Genomic DNA, 22,744 nt, shown 5'->3' on the forward strand with positions numbered 1-22,744 from the left:
GGATGGTGATGGTAGATACAACAGTGAATAACTCAGTTTTCAAGATCTGACATGGGTTTTGTTTTTAAAAGTAAACCATGATTTTGATACCATGATTTTCTGACTGGATGACTAATTCCAATTTATGGGAGTTTAGTATTATCAAGTGGAAGCTATTATATCCTTATATCCTTTATCCACCATTCTTTAAATAATCAGTTGAGTGTACCCTATCTTGAAACTCTCATTTTAAAGTTGATAGTATTTTTAGTGCCTTATTTTTTACCAGTAGCACGGACAGCTTGCTTTATGTAATTACAGATTGTTTAGATCCCAGATTATAAAGAATGCAACTCTTGGGATTCCTGGAGGTCTTCCTGAAGGCCTGAAATGTTTTTTTTTAAGACTTTACACAGGTTCCGAACAGAATTCCTGAGCTGGTATAATATCTTATTGATTTTTTTCTTGAAGCATATTACATAACAGTCCAAGCATACCCTATCTTACAAGCCCTTAATGCTCATGAATGACATTTCTTTTTTTTTGCAGTTGTTTTTACCAGCTCAGGTGGATAAAGTATTACCGGCATTCTAGTCCAATGGTCTAGTGTGAGAAATTCCACCTTAAGGTAAAACTGTATCTATGGGCATATTAATGTTTTAATAAATGTTCAGGGCCAGAAGGCATCAGAAAAATTACATAATTTAAATATAAGAGTACCCTCACACCTTGTACACAGTCACAGAGAAATTAAAGGGTCACAAATTTATGTGGCTTAGAAGAAATTACAAAAAAATCTGTTTACAATCAATCAGAGATTCAGTGATAAATAATTTTTGTTCTTCGGATTATTCCAGCTCCACTTTATGTTTCAACAGCTAGCATAAAAACAGGACTTTTTGTGTTGATGCCGGAAAAATATACACCACTTCCTGTGATGTCCCAACTGTAGCTAGAAAGGTGCTAGGTTGCATCAGCATACCCATGGGCCCCAGACACCCACTAGGAAATGTTCTGTAATGGAAAAGATGCACTCAGAAATAAAATGGCATTACTGCAAGGGAAGTGAGAAAAATGTGTATAGTTAAATGATTCAGTACCCTTCTTTGGACTGTCCCTTACAACCTAGTTGTATAAAAGCAGCCTGATTTTTTCTTGGCAACTCCTATTTGATTTGAAGCATATAGATTATAAGGCTATTGGAAAGTAAAATTTGTGAAAGTCATATGTGAGTGAATGTCCTTTACATCCCAAGTTTTTCTCCATTATATAGAATTATAGACCATGGTTCTGAAACATAATTGATTTTCATTTTCTGTATTTCCACCCAGACAGGTGAACTCCCTTTTACTTAATACCCATCAGTATATGTCTGTATGTGCACTGTGGATAAGATAGGGTCAAGTTTTTCTATAAACAGGTCAATAACTTTGCAATAACTTCTGTGTCCTACTGCTTTCTCCTGAACATGTATTTGATTATTTCTTAATAGCTTGATTTCAGCTCACAGGATAAGCAAGATTCTACTTCTATAGTTAAATGCCATACAGCGCTGATTACCTAAGTATTTTAAATAAATAAATATTTTTGAGAAAACAAGTTCTGGAAGATGTGAAACACTACGGGGGGTGGGGGGTGGGGCAGAAGCCAACCAACACAGCATTTGCCTGTGCGCATCAGAGAGTTGAGTGAGATTTTTCTGTCTTCCAGTGTTAGGGGGACTCATAGAAGAATTGGATATTTCTGTATGTTTCTTATTACCCTATATCTGTTTCCCAAATAAATTCTCATTGAAATTTCTAATGACTAGACTCATAGTCTAATTTCATAGTAAGGATGTATTGTCTTTCACTGTCATCGCAGACAAGTTATTAGGAATCCGTTAAAGGAATTCACCTCTGTGCTATCAGACACTTGCTCTGAAACTATTCAAATTCAGTACTGGCAATTTGGGCTTCTTAAAGAATATGTGGAGCCACAGCAAATTCCGAAACCCAGGGTAATATACAAGTGAATAACAGAGTCATCTGAAATAGCTTCAATAAGAGTTGAAAATCTAAAGGAATTTCCAGCTTGAGGGCTTAGTTACTAAGATTTAGTAAAGCTATTCAGTGAGCCATCAATTTGCTTTTCTTTATCTTTGCACTGATCAAGGTAGGTAATCACATATAGTGGTTGGTGGTCATACAAATTACCTTTGGGTGAAATGTACTTCTTTTTGTTCCCTTGCTCAGCAAAGCATTAGAAGTTTTATGCAACAGAGTACTGCTTATATATCTTTATAGTCTGCTTAATGCAAACTGCCTAGCTGAATAAATGATTAAAATTAGGACATGCTATTTTGAATAGAACAAAGGACAGCAGGGAAGAGAAATTGCAATTTTTTTTGTTTGGATATTTTATCCCTCCATTCTGGTAAAATGTCTGATTTTTTACTTTGTCTTTCCCCCTTTTCATAGTCCATTTCTGACCTGGAGAGACATACAGCATATTATTGTCAGAACTTCACGTACAGGACATCTGAATGCTAACGACTGGAAAACCAATGCAGCTGGTTATAAGGGTGAGAGCTTCCTTTCTTCTTTGTCAAAGGCAACATAATATTTGACATTTTTTAAGAGGAAATAATCTCATGTAGTTTGGTTGACCTGTGTTGTGCAAAGATTTCAGTCTTTCCATTAACAAAAGGGGCCTATTTTCTCTTTTATAAAGAAATGCTCTAAAAATGACTAAAATAAAAAATGCAGCTACAAAAGGCATTGGCCAGATCCTGGTAGTCCCTTTTGGTCCTAATTTGTGCAATTCAAGTAGAAAACTAAGTGAATTAGGTGTTTTAAATTTTTTCCTTGTTTAGTTAGTATACTCATAAAATAGCCTAGAGTTGGAGTTGTAGCAGTTACTGGATTCAGACCACATTCTCATTTAGGATTGCTGACAATTTTGATTAAAAAAGGACAAAACAGTATTCTCAAATTTCAAAATTATATTAATCACCCTACATTTTTCAATATTTAAGATTTAGGACAAAAACAAATGTTGAGTTATCAAGATTTTTAATGTGATAAAAATCATACTCTTCAATCAACTCTAATGTAGGTTTCTAAAATTTTGTAGTGTCATATTTTTGCATTAAAATTACCGCTTTAGACTGTATCTTCTATAATGTGAGCAGAAGTACACAATTGCACCACTAAATAAGACATGTATTTTCAAGATGGGTTAAAACTGGACCTTCAATCCACATGTTGTATTTCAATATGGGTTTAGCCCCAGCTGGCAGCCGAGCACCATGCAGCCCCTAGGTCACCCCTCCCCCCTCCCCGGGTGGGATGGGGAGGAGAACGGGAAGACAAAGGCAAAACCTTGTGGATTGAGATAAGGACAGTTTACTGGGACAGCAAAGGGAGGGGAAATAACAACAGTACTTATAACAGAATACACAAAACTGGTGATACACAATAGACCTCACGCTCAGACCATTCCCGAAGCCAGACAGAGCCACCGCCCTGGAGGCACACCACCCCTCCCCGACTAGCCCCCCTTTTATACTGAGCATGATGTTACATGGTATGGAATACCCCCTTTGGCTAGTTTGGGTCACCTGTCCTGCCTGTGTCCCATCCCAGGTTCTGGTGAGAATTTACTCTATCCTAGCCGAACCCAGGACATTATCCACCCCTTATTCCATACCATCTACGTCATGCCCAGCTCCTACACTTCCCAATTAATCACCACCATTTTCCCTGTCTTTGATATATACACACACACAGAGACATCATTCCCTTAGTCTATAGGCAATCCCTCTATGGTGTCCATTGAGTTCATTTAGTCTGTGACTTTGGGCTCCATCTGTCATAACAGTCTCTCAGGGCAGGAGTGATGACATGTGCTGTTGGATTGTTGCATGCTGCATCTGGAACTCACAGCTATGTATCTGGTGTGGTCCATGCTCATGGTCTGCGGGTTGAAGACGTTGATTTTTCCAAGGAAGTCAGTGGGCGCCGATTGCTAAGGCTCGTTCTAGTTCCATCATCGTGACATTCATTCTTCAGTAATTTGGGGGCCCCCTCTTCAAACATCCAGCCCAGCACTGGCAGTCGGGGTGCCAGGAGGAGCTATGCGTCAGTGCCAATCACTTCTGAAGCAGCTCGAACCCCTTCATAGGCTGCCAATATCTCCTTTTCCGTTGGAGTGTAGCGGGCCTCGGATCCTCTGTATCCCTGACTCCAAAACCCCAGGGGTCAACCTCAACTCTCCCCTGGTGCTTTCTGCCAGAGACTCCAGGTAGGGCCATTCTTCCCGGCTGCGGTGTACAGCCCATTTTTTACATCTGGTCCTGCCCGGACTGGCCCAAGGGCCACCGCATGAACTATTTCTTGTTTAATTTGTTCAAAAGCTTGTTGTTGCTCAGGGTCCCATTTGAAATCATTCTTCTTCCGGGTTACATGGTAGAGAGGGCTTACTATCAGACTGTAATTCAGAATGTGCATTCTCCAGAAACCCACAACACCTAAGAAAGCCTGTGTCTCCTTTTTGTTGGTTGGTGGGGACATGGCTGCTATACTGTTGATAATATCCATTGGGATCTGAAGATGCCCATCATGCCATCTTATTCCTAAAAATTGGATTTCCTGTGCAGGCCCCTTGACCTTAGTTTGTTTTATGGCGAAACCAGCTTTCAGCAGGATTTGGACTATGTTCTTCCCTTTCTCAGAGACTTCCTCTGCTGAGTTGCCCCATACAATGATGTCATCAATGTATTGCAGGTGTTCAGGGGCTTCACCCTTTTCCAGGGCAGCCTGGATCAGTCCATGGCAAATGGTGGGGCTGTGTTTCCACCCCTGGGGCAGTCGATTCCAGGTGTACTGGATGCCCCTCCAAGTGAAGGCAAACTGTGGCCTGCACTCCGCTGCCAAAGGGATCGAGAAAAATGCATTAGCGATATCAATTGTGGCGTACCACTTGGCTGCCTTTGACTCCAGTTCATATTGAAGTTCCAGCATATCTGGCACGGCAGCACTCATTGGCAGTGTGACTTCATTCAGGCCACGATAGTCTACTGTCAGCCTCCACTCTCCATTGGACTTCTGGACTGGCCATATGGGACTGTTAAAGGGTGAGTGGGTTCTGCCGATCACTCCCTGACCCTCCAGTTGACAAATTAGCTTGTGGATGGGAATCAGGGAGTCTCTGTTGGTGCGGTATTGCTGCTGGTGCACAGTTCTGGTAGCAATCGGCACCTGTTGCTCTTCAACCCTCAGCAACCCCACAACAGAAGGGTCCTCCAAGAGACCAGGCAGACTAGACAATGGTTCAATTTCCTCCATCTCCAAGGCAGCTATTCCAAAAGCCCATCAGTACCCTTTTGGCTTCTTGAAACACTCTCTCCAGAGGAAGTCTATGCCCAGGATGCATGGGGCCTCTGGGCCAGTCACAATGGGGTGCTTTTCCCACTCATTCCCAGTTAGAGTGACTTCAGCCTCCAACAGAGTCAACTGTTGGGATCCCCCTGTCACTCCAGAAATAGAGATGGGTTCCACCCCTTCATAGCTCGATGGCATTAGGGTACACTGTGCACCAGTGTCCACTAGGGCCTTGTACTCCTGTGGATCTGATGTGCTAGGCCATCGGATCCACACAGTCCAATAAACCCAGTTGTCCCTTTCCTCCACTTGGCTGGAGACAGGGCTCTTATTGTTGTGTTCATAGTATTCATTACCGATGAATGTGTTTGTGTGGCACACATCGGTTCGAATCTCATCCTTGTTACTCATTTCTTGTAAATACAAATCAGAAGCTCCTTCCATAAGATCTGTCCTCCTACTCTGTCTGGGGAACTACCCATTGGAAACAGGAGCAGCAATTTTCCTGGAAGAACACCCATTTGAGATTATTTTTCCTTGCAATTCGCATACCCGTGCCTCTAGGGTCGAGGTAGGATTTCCATCCCACTTCCTCATGTACTCCCCGTGGTCACACAGGTAAAACCACAGGGTGTATATCCTCTATATCCTCTCTCTTGAGCAGAGGAATGCTTACTCCTAATAGTTGAGATACTGGTCCATACAACCAGATAATTGGACATATCCTCTTTGAGTTGCCGGACCTCCCGGGACAGTTTCTGAAACAGGTTTTCAGATTTTTTCAGTCTTTCCACAGCTGAGACACAGGCCCGTAGGGAGGAAGAGAGATTTTCTTCGTTTTTCCAGAGTTGGCCAGCCATTTCATTCGCTGTTGGTGCCTCTTTGTCTTTCCAGGCTAGTACTGCAAATGATTTGGCATACGCTGGCGGTGTGCTCTGTAGAAATCTCTGCCACATGGGTCAGGTGCATTGGACTTCATCTGGATCTCTGGGTAACTGCAGATTGTCCGAGTCATAATAAACCATCTCCCACATGTCTAGTTCCCTCCGTTACTGGATACCTCTCTCCATGGTGGTCCAACTTGCCTGGATGACTGTGGTGGGTTGACCCTGGCTAAGGGCCAGGTGCCCACCAGAGCCACTCTATCACTCCCCTCTTTCATTAGACAGGGGAGAAAATGTACAACGAAAAAAAACCTCACAGGTCGAGATAAGGACAGGGAGAGATCATTCTCTAATTATCATCACGAGCAAAACAGACCGAACTTAGTGAGGGAATTCATCTTAATTATTACTAAGCAAAACAGAGTAGAGGAATGAGAAATAAAACCAAATCTTAAAACACCTCCCCCCACCCCTCCCATCTTCCCGGGCTCAACTTCACTCCCGGCTTCAACCTCCGCCCCCCTCAGCAGCACAGGGGGACGGGGAGTGGGGGTTACGGTCAGTTCATCACATGTTGTTTCTGCCGCTTCTTCCTCCTCTGGGGGAGGACTCCTCTCATCATTCCCCTGCTCCAGCATGGAGTCCCTCTCACGGGAAACAGACCTTCATGACCTTCTCCAACGTGAGTCTCCTCCACGGGGTGCAGACCTTCAGGAGCAAACTGCTCCAGCGTGGGTCCCCCACGGGGTCACAAGTCCTGTCAGCAAACCTGCCCTGGCGTGGGCTCCTCTCTCCACGGATCCACAGGTCCTGCCAGGAGCTTGCTCCAGCGCGGGCTTCCCACGGGGCCACAGCCTCCTTCAGGTGCCTCCACCTGCTCCGGCGTGGGGTCCTCCACGGGCTGCAGGTGGAATCTCTACACCCCCTCATCCTCCCTCCATGGGCTGCAGGGGGACAGCCTGCTTCACCATGGTCTTCACCACGGGCTGCAGGGGAATCTTGCTCCGGCGCCTGGAGCACCTCCTCCCCCTCCTTCTTCACTGACCTTGGTGTCTGCAGATGTTCTTACATCTTCTCACTCCTCTCTCTCCGGCTGCAAAAGCTCTCTCTAACTGTTTTTCTCTTTCTTAAATATGTTATCACAGAGGCGCTGATTGGCTTGGCCTTGGCCAGGGGCGGGTCCGTCTTGGAGCCGGCTGGCATTGGCTCTATCAGACACAGGGGAAGCTTCTAGCAGCTTCTCACAGAAGCCACCCCTGTAGCCCCCCTGCTACCAAAACCTTGCCACGCAAAACCAACACAGTGACATATAACATCTTCCTTGAAGGGATACCTTTCCCTCATGCCTGACAAGAGTCGTCTCCAGAGGCTGAGGGCTTGTGTTCCTTTTCCAATCGCCTTGGCAATGACCCCTTCCCTGGACAGGGAACCCAGATGTTTTGCTTCCATAGCCTCTAATTCCAGGCTATTGGCCCTGCTGTGCCAGCATCAGAGTAGCCACATGACAAGTTGCTCACCTAATTGATGACTGAAATCTTTTCCCATATCTCGCAGCTCATTCAGGCATAGAGATCAGACAGTTATCTGTGGTTCTGTCTCTTCCTCCTGTTCTTGTGATGTCCCTGTTTCCTCATCCTTTACTAAACAAGTTGACTTTCGTGTCCATTTCTTCTTATGTATATGGGCAACTGATACTGCTGTGAGTTGGTTCTCTGGTTCAGCTGCAGTGCTTATTGCCAGGGTTTGAGTAGTCACAGTGCATATCAGCAGAGTTTGAGTAGCCACAGTGGCTGTCACAGGGGTTGATCTCCGGGTGGTATTCTTAAAGAGTTGTTTAACCCTAAACAAGACCTGAAAAACATTCAGGAGACCTAGTAATAGAAACATTCTGGTCTGAACACCCCAAGAATACTCAACATTCTCAAGAGCCTGGAGAAGAAGGCGAAGGTGAAGGAAGGTGTCTCCCCCACATATTAGCTCTTTGAGGAGTAAAAGTAAAAACTATAAGTATTAATAGCTTCTGACAGATGGCACCCGAAGTATGCAGATGAAACCATTGCTGTTGCTCTGCTGCCACTGAATACAGATTCAGCTGCTGCTGAATACAAATACAAAACTGGTCTGACTATCAATGATTTTACAATACCATAAACATAGAACAGCAGAGAGGTGACAAACCACACATAAACACTGATAACCAGTATATATAGCAAGTAAGGTTTTACATAACGCAACTCCGAGAACAACTCTGTGAACAAATAAAACAACATTTTGACCAGTGGACCAGTGATGATTAAACTAATATAGTGAACACTTATAACAAATTTGTTTTAACACACTCTAGTGAGATCTGTTGTTATCTCAACCCTTTGTGTCCTATGTTGGGTGCCAAAAAGGACTGTCATGGTTTAACCCCAGCCAGTAACTAAGCACCACACAGCCGCTTGCTCACCCCTCCCCCACACTGAGGGGATGGGGAGAAGAATGGAAAAAAACCTCATGGGTTGAGATAAAGACAGTTTAATAGCATAACAAAGAAAGAGCATAATAATAAAAATACTAATAACAATAACAAAATCAACAACAATAATAATAATAGCAAGTGATGCGCAAATACAATTGCTCACCACGTGCAGAAAAAAACAACCCAATGCCCAGCCTGTTTCCAAGCAGCGAATCTGTCTCCCGTCTAGCTTCCCCAGTTATACAGAGCATGACGTTATATGGAAGGGAATATCCCTTTGGCCAGTCTGGGTCAGCTGTCCTGGCTGTGCTCTCCCAGCTTCTTGTGCACCTGGCAGGGCATGAGAAGCTGGAAAGTCCTTGACTAAGTGTAGACACTACAACTACCTAGCAACAACTGAAATCATCGGTGTGTTATCATCAACATTATTCTCATACTAAATCCAAAACAAAGCACTATACCGGCTACCAAAAAGAAAATTAACTCTATCTCAGCCAAAACCAGGACAATCTATTCTAGATCAAGGTACTGCTTAAAACATCTTTAAAATATCATTCTGATCTATGACATTTCTGCTGCAACTGAATAGAAACCAAATAAAACAACTTTCATTTTTGCATCCAAACCAGACCCTAACTACAAAGAATAGATTTAGAAATGGGTATTTGACTCCAACCCCTTCACCATCTGAAGGTTTTGACCTGTTTTTGTCCCATTTACAGCAAGTACATTCAAAAACGCAGGGAGAAATACTCCTTTAATTATGATAACATTACAGTATTTGTTATTGTGAAACATAACCCAGGATTTCAAAAGTTTTAGTAGGAAACCATGACTTTATTATCATTTTGTTGGAGCTATCTGAAATTCAAACAATAGTTTTCAAGTAGCATAAAATAGAGTTGGTTTATTTTCCCTAACTCACTTTCAAAATTCTATCTTTTTGTGTTTTTCCACTTGTTTCCTGAGAGGGAAATAGTCCATGATTCACTTCACAGCAGCTGTCACTCATTAGCAAAAGAGAAGTCACACTAACATACTATCATTAACAGCATTGGCAGCAGGATATGGACTGTTACACCACTGTACCTAGCTTAATCTGAATTTTTTTTTTTTTTAAATTAACTAAAGCAAAGAGAGTCACAAGAAAACAAGAAACAATGTGCCTTTCTTCCATGCATGCTGAGGAAGAAAGAAAAAAATGAGGAGAAAAGGAGAGACAGACTTGCTCCTTTAGAAATGAGAAATGAAAGGGTAAAAACAACAAAAACTTGGAAGAACCTCTTGCTCAACGAAGGGTCAGAAAAAGCTAGCAGTTGAAAGTGGGTCAGCATGTCTTTTCAGCGGGATGGTTTTCCAGGCTGCATAGCAACATTGTCCCTCACTATAGTCCTTTGCAGTCTTTCTCTGTTGCAGAACACACAGAAGGAGCTCACAGATGTTGTTATCAATTACAAGGTCTCCATATTTCTGTCTAACATTAATAAAAAGAAAGATTGTTTCATGAAAAGCACTTGAGCCAGCCAGTGATTTGCTAAAGCAATGCCAGTTATTTCTTTCATTCTCTGGCAAGTAAACAGCATTCATTAAATGTATGTCAACAGAATAAAGAAAGTAACAGGCAAGAATTTTTTATTGTTATTGTTTTGTTGTCAGCCAGCAGGTATCTATACACAGGAATTTATTACTTGATAGTCTCAAAAAGAAAGATTGAATACTCAGAATATTTTTCATCTAGTCAGTTGTAAATATAATTTGTCACTAGATAAAGAGATCAGTTTGGCTCAATTTGGCTTCAAAATCAAACTTTTTAAAAATAATTAAGCAGCTAATTAACCAGTTATTTAGAACAATACTAGAGAATATCTCTTTTTGTGAAGATACCAAAATTGTTGAACTGTTTCTGGTATGGCAGATTGGCATGCAAAGGCTCATTGTTCTGTCAATTGCTTGGTCAACAATAGATCTTGCCACTGCATTCATAAAAAGGGAACACTGCATTAATGCCAATTTGTTTCTAGGTTGCAAGAAACAAAATGAAACACTGCAGTTTTAAGAAAAATGATTAAATCATCTGAACAATTCTTTATATGCAACTGAAGCTCCATATACTGTCAAAGAAAATTCTCTGGGGAAACAGACCATTCAGAGTGAAGGACTACTATTAATTTGCAGGGAGATTTTAGAGAACATCCTTCAGTCTTCTTGGCTCTAAAGAATAGATATTAACACTTCAGTACAGTGAAAAAAAATGCCACTGAAAGATAAATGAAAATCAAAAATCTAGCTACTTTTTTCCATTTCAAGACATTTCTAGGCCTGGCGGAGGTAGTCTTCCTACAGAAATTGAGAGCAATCTCATTTGCCAGGGAATAATAACAGACTAGCAGAGCTAAATCCCATCCATTTAGATTAGCCAAAGTATCACAGTTGGCTACTTTAGGAGAGAGAAGCAGCCTTTCAATTTAATTTTTTAATTATAGTGTTATAGTGTTTAATAAAACTGGTGATTAGTCTTGTAAGCAGAGCATTACCAATTCTGGGAATGATGAAGAGACAAGACTGTCTATGTTCCTATGACTGGTCAGATTTAAATTGCTGTAAGGTGACCAGTAACCAGGCACAAATTCAGAGACCAGTGAGAAAATCTGCACAACAGCATGTACATCAGAGAAAATAAATAGACTATCCATAAGCACCATGCTGCATATTTTAAATAATGATTTAAAATTATATTTTGAAAACATTGTTAGAAGCTGGTGTAAGACTCCTGAAAATGGCAAACACTCAAGAACTGATATGTCAACCAAAGCTGTATATATATCAAAAGACCTTCCAATCTTACAGATTTTACCTGGTATTTGCATATGGTGCTAAGAGCCAATATCAAGTTCTACCCACCCCTACAGCCCATACACATGGTGCATGGAGCATGTAGAACATGGGCATCGAGTTTGGCTGTCGGTTTTGGGCTGTTTGGCTAGCTAACACCAAACACATGAAATTGCATTGATTTTACTTTGTAAGAGTGGAACAGACTGTATGCTATGCAAATTAGACTAATGATTTATTGTGATTGAAAAATGAAGCTGGTATTTTCAGGAAGACAACTCTGATTACTGTCAGTAAGCATCTTCTAGGTTCCACTTGTTGAGGAACATCGGCAAATTAAATCTCACATGACTTGTTTTTCTTACTCTCCAGGGGCTTTGTTGGCTTGAGGCAATGTTTCCTCACCAGGAATACCCCTAGGGCCACGTCCTCTGGCCACTCACTCCTCTCAGCAGGCCCATAGCTTCATTTCCAAGCCATGACACAGAGCTATTTCTGTGGCTTTACACCACCCAGGGAATCCTGTTAAGCTAGATTTTGCTTCCAAACACATTAGTCTTTGAAAAAGGCTCCAGCTCAGCAGTGTCATTCTCTAAACTACTGGTGTAATGATAACATCAGAAGAACCTGGCAAGGACATCAAACTATTAGGGTGTGTCCAGGGGAGAGTGACCAAGATAGTAAAAGGTCTCAAGGGCAAGACTTATGAGGAGCGGCTGAGGTCACTTGGTTTGTTCAGCTTGGAGAAGAGAAGGCTGAGGGGTGACCTCATCGCAGCCTACAACTTTCTAAAGGGAGACAATGGAGGGGGAGGTGCTGATCTCCTTCTCTCTGGTGACCAGCAACAGGACATAAGGAAATGGAATGAAGCTGCATCCAGGGAAGTTCAGATTGGACCTTAGGAAAAGGTTCTTCACTGAGAGGGTGGTTGGTCACTGGAAGAGGCTTCCCGGGGAAGTCATCACGGCACCAAGCCTATCAAAGTTCAATAGGCGTCTGAACCGCTCTCTTAGTCATATGATTTAGTTTTAGGTTGTCCTGTGAGGAGCAGGGAGTTGGACTCGATGATCCTTATGAGTCCCTTCCAACTCGAGGCATTCTATGATTCCATGATTCTATGATCTAGAGTCCTATTTGCCTGGCATTAAGCCACAGGATTTTAATATTGTGGGAATTACATTTATCTGGAAACAAGTATATAACATGTTGACGTGGTTTAGAACAGAAAAACAACGGCAAAGCCTCGAGGGCTGGGATAAGGGCAGTTTACTGGGACAGCAAGGGAGAGGGAAACAATCAACAACAGTACTGATAACAGAATATTCTCAATGGGTGATAACAGAGAACAATTTACCGACCAGACACTCAACCCGTCCCGGAGCCGGAGCCGCCGGAGCCGCCGCCGCCGCCGCCGCCGCCGCCGCCGCCGCCGCCGCCTCCCCTGCCGACCAGACACTCAACCCGTCCCGGAGCCACGCCACCCCCTCCCCTGCCCGACTAGCCCCCTTTTATGGTGAGCATGACATCACATGGTATGGAATAGCCCCCGGCCAGCTTGGCTCACCTGTCCTGGCTCCTTGTGAAATTAACTCTATCCTTGCCAGAACCAGGACACATATTTCCAAATGTGAGGCAAACAAACCAGAATCTTGAGTAGGAAACTAAGAGTCTGGAAAAGTAAATATGTTTTCGGAAAGACAATCCAACCATATCTTACACGTACATGAGAAATCCTTCAACCTGTGTGGATTTAAAGTCTGAGAGAGATGTTGGCACTCGCATAACTAGGCATTAGTCTTATATTAGGTGGACTGGTTAGATTCATCTGAATATTTTTCACTTTGTAGCCCTTGCTTGGTAGTTGTTGGAATACAGTGTAGCATTCAGCTTAGCATCAGGAAAGCAGACAAGCAAACCAGCTAAAATTATTAATTATAATTAATAATTATTTAGCTAGTCTATCAGTGAACAGAAGTGCCACCAAGTCCCCAACATTAACAGAGTATGTGTGATAGGAAAAGGTGTGTCCCCTCAGGAATTACACAACAACATTTAAATATCATAGAAATCAAAGAGTCAATACCATCACCTTTATTGTTGCTTCTTACAGAGAGTATTGCTGTAGTTCAAGAAAATATTGGAGGTGGGATTTGGAAATGAAGAGAGTTGAGGACAAGGGGCATAAAATGTATTTTTTTAGTGGAAAGCTTAAAATGATTGTGGCATTTTATTTTCTGGTCAGTGCAAGCTTTCTAGATGTTTTTTTTATTCGGCTGGAAGCTATGAATAATGTTTTTAAATATAATATTAAAATTGCATTAAGAATTTTTCAGTGTTTCGTATTTTAAACCTAAAGAAATTGCCTGTTATCTGAATTCTGCTGGCCTTGAGTGAGACCTAAAAATTCTCCTTGGGATTTGGGGAAGGTAACTGGAAAATATATTGAATTCTGCAGCCTAAACCATGATTGTTGGATTGTTTTGATTTTTTTTCTTTTTCCCCAGCACAAATTGAGATCTACCCAAATTTGCTTTAGGTTGAAAGATGTGTAAGATGATGAATATATCTGTATAGTTCCAGAGATGGAGATGTACAAAGGAGGAGAGAGAATCTCTCAGAGAAGCTAAGAAGGTGTCACTTCTCCTAGCCTGAAACTCTTTATTGCCAAAGCTTCTCATTACTCACCGACTGACTCTGCAGCACTGTTACCTGCTGACTCTAAAAAGCAAAGAATGGAGCTGTGACTTTAAAATGGAGTCTAAGCAGAAACTTCAGGCTTATGCAGGGATACATAAAGAAAAGTAGATTGACATTTTGTGCCACAGTTGGTTGCTTTCCTATTGTGAGCCCAATTTACATGTGTTTTACAAAGTAAATAAAATGGTTCTAAAACAGGAATAACAGCAGACAAAAGGCTAAATTAGGCTTTAAATTTCTATTAGAATAGCACTCAGAATCATCATCAATCCATGATCAGCACAATAGACAAAGAATTTTTAAAGATAGTGCCTCTGCTCAACAACTTACAGACTTGATGTCTGTCTGTCCTAGATATAAAGATATGCACAATTACAATACTCTGCAGATCCTAGTATTCCAGGCATTGCCAAGTGGATTGACAACACTAACAGTACACAGACCATGGAAATAATAATCTTTGACATTACTTTCTTTTAACAAGCTCAACTCAGACCTTTAGCAAAAGTCTGCAAAAGATTGGGTGGAGGGGAAATGGAGGAACAGTCTTTCCCTGTGGACACATAACCTCAGAGTCTACCACTTAATATTGTTGGCCCAAAATTTGGGTTCTTTACCTGGTGTGCAAAAAGCCAATCAACAGACATTTGTTTTTATTTCTAGTCTGCAGAGTAGGGTGCCAGGCATCTAACACCAGCTGGCACACCAAGCACACCAAGCATGCCTTTTTTATACAGATGTAGCTGATGATTGGTGTTCTTAAACTTCCTTATCCACCTTTCACCCACCCTCATCATACATATGCATTTTACTTTGTTTCAAACATTTGGAGAGGTCTCCTAATTAGCATGGTCATTATTCACAAAAGAGTGTACATTTTAGTATTAAAATCAATACAGGTTATCTGAGGATAGACTATTTCTTGATACTATTCCAAGGCTACATATATTTTATATACACTTACAATAAGGAAAGAATACATTCAAGGGTCCTATTGTTCTAAATCCTTGGTCCATTGAGAGATCCTATCCTGGTTACTATAGTTTCAGAACATACTGTTAAGGATACTTGAGGTGATGCATACTTTGTACAGTCTAAACCCTTATTTTTCCTACATCAAATCCCCCCTTTGAGACTTATGGACATATTTTACATGTATCATATGTCTCACTCTATATCTTTCCTAAAGTTTGTTTTCCAATTCTTTTTGTTCAATTTGCTTGGAGAATGGGTTGTCTTCCAATTTTGTCATCATAATTTGTTGGGGTTTTCTAGTTCTTAATATAGTCTTATCTAAATCCATACATATTGGCAGCATTGGATCATGCAACGACTTAACAGTAATATAATCAGTATGAGCATAGCCTTCTAAAATAGCTGCTTTTGCCAATTCAGATTAGGTAACCAGGATGTTAACTACAAAAAATCCAGTCCCTCTCGCTCCTTAAAATTTGAGGCCAAATCTCATATATTTTTTTTCATATATCTTATTCTATTATTTGAGAATTATCTGTTGAATTGAAAGAACACATTCCTTTAAACACCTGTCGTGGTTTAGCCCCAGCCGGCAGCTGAGCACCACACAGCCACTCACTCACTCCCCCCCCTCCTTCCCCCCCCCCAGCTGCTGTACCAGGACAACACCTCACATCCATGGTTGTGTCTTAAGAGAAGATAATTGATGGCAGCTCTATTTTCTAATTGAGGTTTAACCCGGCAGACAGCTAAAACAACCACACAGCCGTTCACTCACTCCTTCCTCCCAGTGAGAAGGGGGAGAGAATTGAAAAGGGAAAAGGAAAAAAAAAACAAACCCTCGTGGGCTGAGATAAAGACAATTTAATAGGACAAAACAAAAAAAAAAAAGGATAATAATAATAATAATATACAAAACAAGTGATGAACACCATTTCTCACCACCTGAAGTCGATGCTCTGCAAGACCCTGAGCTGCCTCATCTCCTGGTCCACCTTCCAGTTATATAGGGAACATGACGTTATATGGTATGGAATATCCCTTTGGTCAGTTTGGGTCAGCTGCCCTGGCTGTGTCCCCTCCCAGCTTCTTGGGTGCCTCCCACCTTCTCGTTGATAGAGCAGTACAAGAAGCTGAAAAGTCCTTGAGTACTTAGCAACAACTAAAAACATCAGTGTGTTATCATCAACATTATTCTCATCCTAAATCCAAAACACAGCACTATACCAGCTGCTAGGAAGAAAATGAACTCTATCCCTGCCGAAAGCAGGACACTAATGTAGCTTCTTTAATCTGAGTCATTTCTGGAAAAACGTAGTTGATCCTGCAACTTGGAAAGAGAACAAGAATATGTATCCTCTCATTTTACAACACAATTGCACTAAAATATAGTCGTTAATGGTCCCACCGGGACGGCTCTCCACTCATCTTCAGGTTCTGGTGAGGGGACTGGTTTGACTTGCACTTAGAGGACCCAAGAACTGATTCCTTCAGCTTTTACGACAGTATAGGTGGTCAACAGGACTGTGTGAGGTCCTTTCCACTTCTCCCTCAGTGGCTCATCTTTCCAGGTTCAAATATAAACCAAGTCTCCAAGTTGAAAGTTGTGTACCGGTGTATCCAGGGACAAAGGAGCTCGTTCACTGAGATACCTGTGTAAAGATGATAAAGCACACGAAAGAGACAGCAAATAATTCCTTAACATTCCTCTCCTTTAACATGCATTTGGTCACTTCGACTTTCTATACTTTTAACTGGATATGGTTCCCCATATGATATTTCAAAAGGACTCACTCCTTCCCTTACTCGTGGGGTGATTCTAACTCTCATCAAGGCAATTGGTAAAACATCTATCCACTTGAGCTGGGTTTCCTGACACAACTTTGAGATCTGCCTTGTAAGGGTCCGGTTCATTTTTTTCCACCTTTCCACTAGACTGTGGTCTCCAGGGGGTGTGTAAATCCCACTTAAATTGAAGAAACTTTGACACTCCCTGGACTACTTCTGAAATAAAATGAGGCCCATTGTCTGAAGATAGCCCCTCAGGAATTCCAAATCTAGGGATTATTTCCTTTAATAATGCTTTAACAACCTCTCTAGCCCGATTGGTGTGGCAAGAGAAAGCTTCTGGCCATGCTGAAAATGTATCTACCAAAACAAGTAGATATTTATACTGTCTACACTTTGGTAACTCAGAGAAATCTATTTGCCAGTGCTCCCCAGAGGTTATTCACACAACAAGTTCGGCATCTTCTTACTATTGCATCTGCATTTTTCTGCATTTTTGGCCCTATAGCATATCTTTTAACACTGCTTATCATAGCATCAGCTCCCATATGTGTTTCTCCATGTAATTTCTTAAGGAGGGCTTCCATCATTTTGGCGGTAGTGAGAACCTTCTGATTTTGAGTTATCCACCATCCTTCTGCATTCTTTGAACACTTTAACATTTCTGCCAATTGGTCTTCCTTCTCGGAGTACTGGGGAGGTTTTAAGTTGATTTCTCTACCAGGTATCAGGGCTCCGATTACATGGTCATGTAACGCAGCAGCTTGAAGGCATGCAGGCCATCCTTTGCTTACTTCATCGAGTTGTTTTGAAAAGTAAGTCACTGATCTCTTCCAGCTTCCAAGTATTTGTCATTACTCCTAAGGCCACATGCTGCCTTTTGTGTTCATGTAATTGGAAAAGCTTTGTCATGTCGGGTAGGCCTAAGACCGGAGCTTCCATTAGTTTCTTCTTTATCTCCTCAAAGCTCTTTTTGGCACTCTGGAGTCCATTCCAATAGTTCTCCTGGTCCCAGAGTGACCATCATTTGGGATCCAGCTGCGACAAAACCCAGCCATTCCCAAAAACCCTCTTAGTTGTCTTTTAGTTTTTGGCACTGCAATCCAGCATATAGCCTCTTTTCTGTTGCCCCAACAATTGGTATTGTGGTTTTACCTAAAGGTCCCTTACAGCTAGTCACTACTGAGTGGGTAGCTCCACTATCTATTAAAAAATCTATAATCTCATTCCCTAGCTTCACTGGAACCAGGGAATCTGCTAGGGATGCCTTAATATCTTCCCCTGGTCCCCTTCATTCTGCTTCTGAATCTTCCAGCATCATAACATTAATTTCCTCTGACCTCTTCTTTCCTTCCCTGTTGGGACACTCATTTCTCCAATGTCCTTCCTGTCTACAAATGGCACATTGATTTAGGCCCAGAGGAGGGCCCCTTCAAGCTCCTGTACCTCTACCTCATCCTCCACAACCAACCCTTTCTCCATGATCTCCTCTTCCCCTTCCTCTTGGTCTACCTTTTCTATCTACTGTTGCTGCTGCTAAAAGGGAAGCTTGTAGTTTCATCCTTGCCTGTTCTTTCTTGTCCTTCTGCTCTTCTGTGTTATTATACGCTTTATAAGCAATCTCAATTAACTGAGAAATAGACATTCCCCCAGCTCCATCTACTTTCTGCAACTTTTTCCTTATATCTTGTGATGACTGGCTGATAAACAGCATATTGAACATTTTCTCATTTGCCTTCTCCTAATCCACATTTCTTCTGAATATTAGGATCCCTATACAAAGTCATAAAGTCATCAACATAAGGTACTTCATCCCATTTCCCCAGTTGGTGACAAAACATCAATTACAATATAGTATTAAATTGCAAAGACCCATTTTCTGGCCACTGTTTACCATCATCTAGTTTGTAATTTGGCCACCATTGATTACAATATCTCTTCATTGTATCTTTACTCATTGGACGGCCCCAAAATTTATTTCAATTTTTCAGGATGCATCCTAAAGTGCTGCAGGGAGGGATCATGGATTAGTTCATTCACAAAACTTGTATTTGTGTGCACTCGACTCTGACCTTATTTCCTCAATTTGTCAGCAAAGGTAACTTTTATCTATGTTACCAAGTGTCTACATGCAACTTTATTCCATGGAAATAATTAAATTTTGTATTGGGTTTGTGCGGCAAGGTTTTGGTATCAGGGGGGTTGCAGGGGTGACTTCTGCAAGAAGCTGCTAGAAGCTTCCCCTATGTCCAATAGAGCCAATGCCAGCCGGCTCCAAGACGGGCTCGCCGCTGGTCAAGGACAAGCCAATCAGCAACGGTGGTAGCACCTCTGGGATAACATATTTAAGAAGGAGGGGGAAAAAAACTAGGAACAGTTTTTGCAGCCACAGAGAGCGAGAAGATGTGAGAGAAACAACTTTGCAGATGCCAAGGTCAGTGCAGAAGGAGGGGGAGGAGGTGCTCCAGGCACCAGAGCAAAGATTCCCCTGCAGCCCATGGAGAAGACCATGGTGAAGCAGGCTGTCCCCCTGCAGCCCATGGAGGAAGGATGAGGGGGTGTAGAGATTCCACCTGCAGCCCGTGGAGGACCCCACGCCAGAGCAGGTGGAGGCACCTGAAGGAGGCTGTGGCCCCGTGGGAAACCCGTGCTGGAGCAAGCTCCTGGCAGGACCTGTGGACCCATGGAGAGAGGAGCCCACGCCAGAGCAGGTTTGCTGACAGGACTTGTGACCCCGTGGGGGACCCATGCTGGAGCACTCTGTTCCTGAAGGTCTGCACCCTGTGGAAGAGACCCACGCTGGAGCAGTTTGTGAAGAACTGTAGCCCATGGGAAGGACTCACACTGGAGAAGTTCGTGGAGGACTGTCTCCCATGAGAGGGACTCCATGCTGGAGCAGGGGAAGAATGAGAGGAGTCCTCCCCCTGAGGAGGAAGAAGCAGCAGAAACAACGTGTGATGAACTGACCGTAACCCCCATTCCCCATCCCCCTGTGCTGCTCGGAGAGAGGAGATAGAGAAAACTGGGAATAAAGTTAAGCCTGGGAAGAAGGGAGGGGTGGGGGAAGATGTTTTAAGATTTGGTTTTATTTCTCATTATCCTACTCTGATTTGTTTGGTAATAAATTAGATCAATTTTTCTGAGTTGAGTCTGTTTTGCTTGTGACAACAATTAGTGAGTGATCTCTCCCTGTCCTTATCTCGACCGACGAGCCTTTCGTTATACTTTTTCTCCCCTGTCTAGTTAAGGAGGGGGAGAGCGGCTCTGGTGGGCACCTGGTATTCAGTCAGGGTCAACTCACCACAATTCTGTCTTTAGATTTGTGGCTTTATATCCTCTTTGTATATAAATAAGGAAGCTATGGAATTTTCAATAGCAGTTTGAGACAAAAAACAAATCAATTATGAAAAAGCTGGGGAAGTCTATCCAGCAGCTGAGCAGTAGAGGTACTACTCTAGGTATCAATAAATGGACTTTATCCTCTAGAAATGTTATTTTCTTTAATGATAGGAAAAGATCAGCAAAAAATTTATATTTACTTTGTGTTCCAGAAGGCAAGTTTTTCTCTGAAAATTTTACTGCATCTGTAAAGCTGCATAAGCATGCAATTTTGCAGAAATAAGAATGGGTCAGTTTGCATTGCTGCATGAGTGGAGGGAGGATTCAAGGATGATTCTGCCCATGGACACCTTCAGCACCAGGAGATCAAAGTGTGCAGCTCTTGAGCTCACTGAGAGCAAAAGACTGTCCCTTAACCATCAGTTTGTTATACTAACCTCACATTCCCCTTCCATCTCTGAAAGGCAAATATCTTCTTACAGGACAGCATTACACTCCCTCAGATACATACAGAATGATTATTAAATAAAATTTTAATATCGGAGCAATGGATGCAGTGTAAGAATAGTGTGACTGCACAGATAAATATGCTTTGATCAGAAGATGTTCTTTTTGCAAGATGATGTCTATGACGGAGTTTTCCATCATGAGGACCCTCTTCACAGTATGAACATTTTTCTCCATTTAAGCCTTCCTTGCCCTTCTTCTGCCTGCTCTCACTCACCTGTAAAAATAGAAAGTCTCTTTCCCTGTCCATTTGTTCATGGAATACATTAAAAAGAATTGTCCTCGTTTAGCCCCGGCCAGCAACTGAGCACCATGCAGCCAGTCGCTCACCCCTCCCCCTACTCGTGGGACGGGGAGGAGAATCGGAAGAAAAAGGTAAACCTCGTGAATTGGAATAAGGACAGTTTACTGGGACAGCAAAGGAAGAGGAAAATAACAACAGCAGTACTTAGAATATACAAACAGGTGATACACAATGCAATTTCTCACCCAATGACCGTACACTCAGACCACATGCTCAGACTGTCCAGGAGCCTGTCCTGGAGCCGTGTTGCCCCTCACTGACTAACCCCCTTTTATGCTATGTGTCATATGGTACAGAATATCCCTTTGGCTAGTTTGGGTCACCTGTCCTGGCTGTGTCCCATCCCAGCTTCTGGTGAAAATTAACTCTATTCTAGCCAAAAACCAGGACATTATCCACCTCTTATTCTATACCATCTATGTCATGCCTAGAACCTACACTTCCAATTAATCACCATCACTTTCCTTGTCTTTGATATATATATACACATATACATACACAGATGTTATCCCCTTAGTTTATAGGCCATTCCTCTAAAATGTCCATTGAGTTCATTTAGTCCATGACTTTGGGCTCCATCTGTTATAACAGTCTCTCAGGGCAGGAGCAATGGTGTGTGCTGTTGGATTGTTGCATACTGCATCCAGAGCTCGTGGCTGGTGTATCCGGCATGGTCCATGCTCACAGTCTGCAGACTGAAGATGTCAATTTCAAGGAAGTTGCTGGGCACCGGTTGCTGAAGTCAGTTCTAGTTCCATCATCACGGCACTTGGCTTGGTTTCATCAAAATTCGTCCTTCATTAATTTGGGTGATTCTTAATGCAAATACCATTGATATGGCATATAGAAATTGTAGTAGTGATGACATACAATGGCAGGGTTATTTAGCAATTAACATCATACAATTTAATTTATTGGCTATTCTCACCCAAAAATCAGATCCCCTTGAGGTACAGATCGGAATTCCCCATCCTTCTGCATCACCCACCAAGTACACCCAGGGCCTTGAACAAAAGCAATCCCACAGATAGGTTTGCCTTTGTGTGAAGCAGAGATAACCCAAACTGTCTTCCCTAACATATTCTTCATGTGCACTACGGGGACTTTATCCCCTTCTACAATACATGGACGTTTTGATTGGGCAGGGCCAGCTCGATTGGTAGATCCCCTAGTGTTACCTAACCAGGTGGCCTTTGCTAAATGTTTATCCAAGTGTTTGAGGGTCCCATCACCCATTGCTCTCAGTGTAGTTTTTAACAGTACACTGTATCATTCGATTTTCCCGTTGTCTGACTCAATTCTTTCTGGGGTGCCATGTTGCCATAGGACTTGCTTTTCAAGACCCAGAATAGTGTTCTGGGCAGTGGCATGGGGCACAGGATGTTTCCAGCCATCCAGTGGTTGCTTCCACCATTGTAAGTACGTAGTGCTTTGCCTTGGCAGGTTTGTGGGAGTGTGATGTAATCAATCATCTGCCAGGCCTCCCCATATTTATATTTCAGCCATCATCCTCCATACCACAGAGGGTTTAACCTCTTGGCTTGTTTGATTGCAGCACGTTTCACATTCATGGATGACCTGTGAGATGGCATCCATGGTCAAGTCCACCCCT

The 22,744-nt window shown here is 42.4% G+C and overlaps 2 protein-coding genes and 1 long non-coding RNA gene across 9 annotated transcripts in view; 2 read left to right on the forward strand and 1 right to left on the reverse strand.

The window, feature by feature from the left end:
* LOC142599148 (SWI/SNF-related matrix-associated actin-dependent regulator of chromatin subfamily A member 2) overlaps positions 1 to 22,744 on the forward strand; it is a 686,065-nt gene that overhangs the window by 608,427 nt on the left and 54,894 nt on the right. The window lies entirely within an intron of this gene.
* The window catches only part of LOC142599154 (proprotein convertase subtilisin/kexin type 5-like), a 287,421-nt gene that overhangs the window by 214,286 nt on the left and 50,391 nt on the right, over positions 1 to 22,744 (forward strand). For both annotated transcript variants that reach the window (XM_075738888.1, XM_075738886.1), the window contains one exon: positions 2,439 to 2,542. In XM_075738888.1, the coding sequence (XP_075595003.1) occupies positions 2,439 to 2,542 (104 nt within the window). The remainder of the gene's footprint in view (positions 1 to 2,438; positions 2,543 to 22,744) is intronic.
* The window catches only part of LOC142599232 (uncharacterized), a 537,129-nt gene that overhangs the window by 167,024 nt on the left and 347,361 nt on the right, over positions 1 to 22,744 (reverse strand). The window lies entirely within an intron of this gene.

Source organism: Balearica regulorum, chromosome W (genome assembly GCF_011004875.1).
Source record: "Balearica regulorum gibbericeps isolate bBalReg1 chromosome W, bBalReg1.pri, whole genome shotgun sequence".
NCBI lineage: Eukaryota > Metazoa > Chordata > Aves > Gruiformes > Gruidae > Balearica > Balearica regulorum.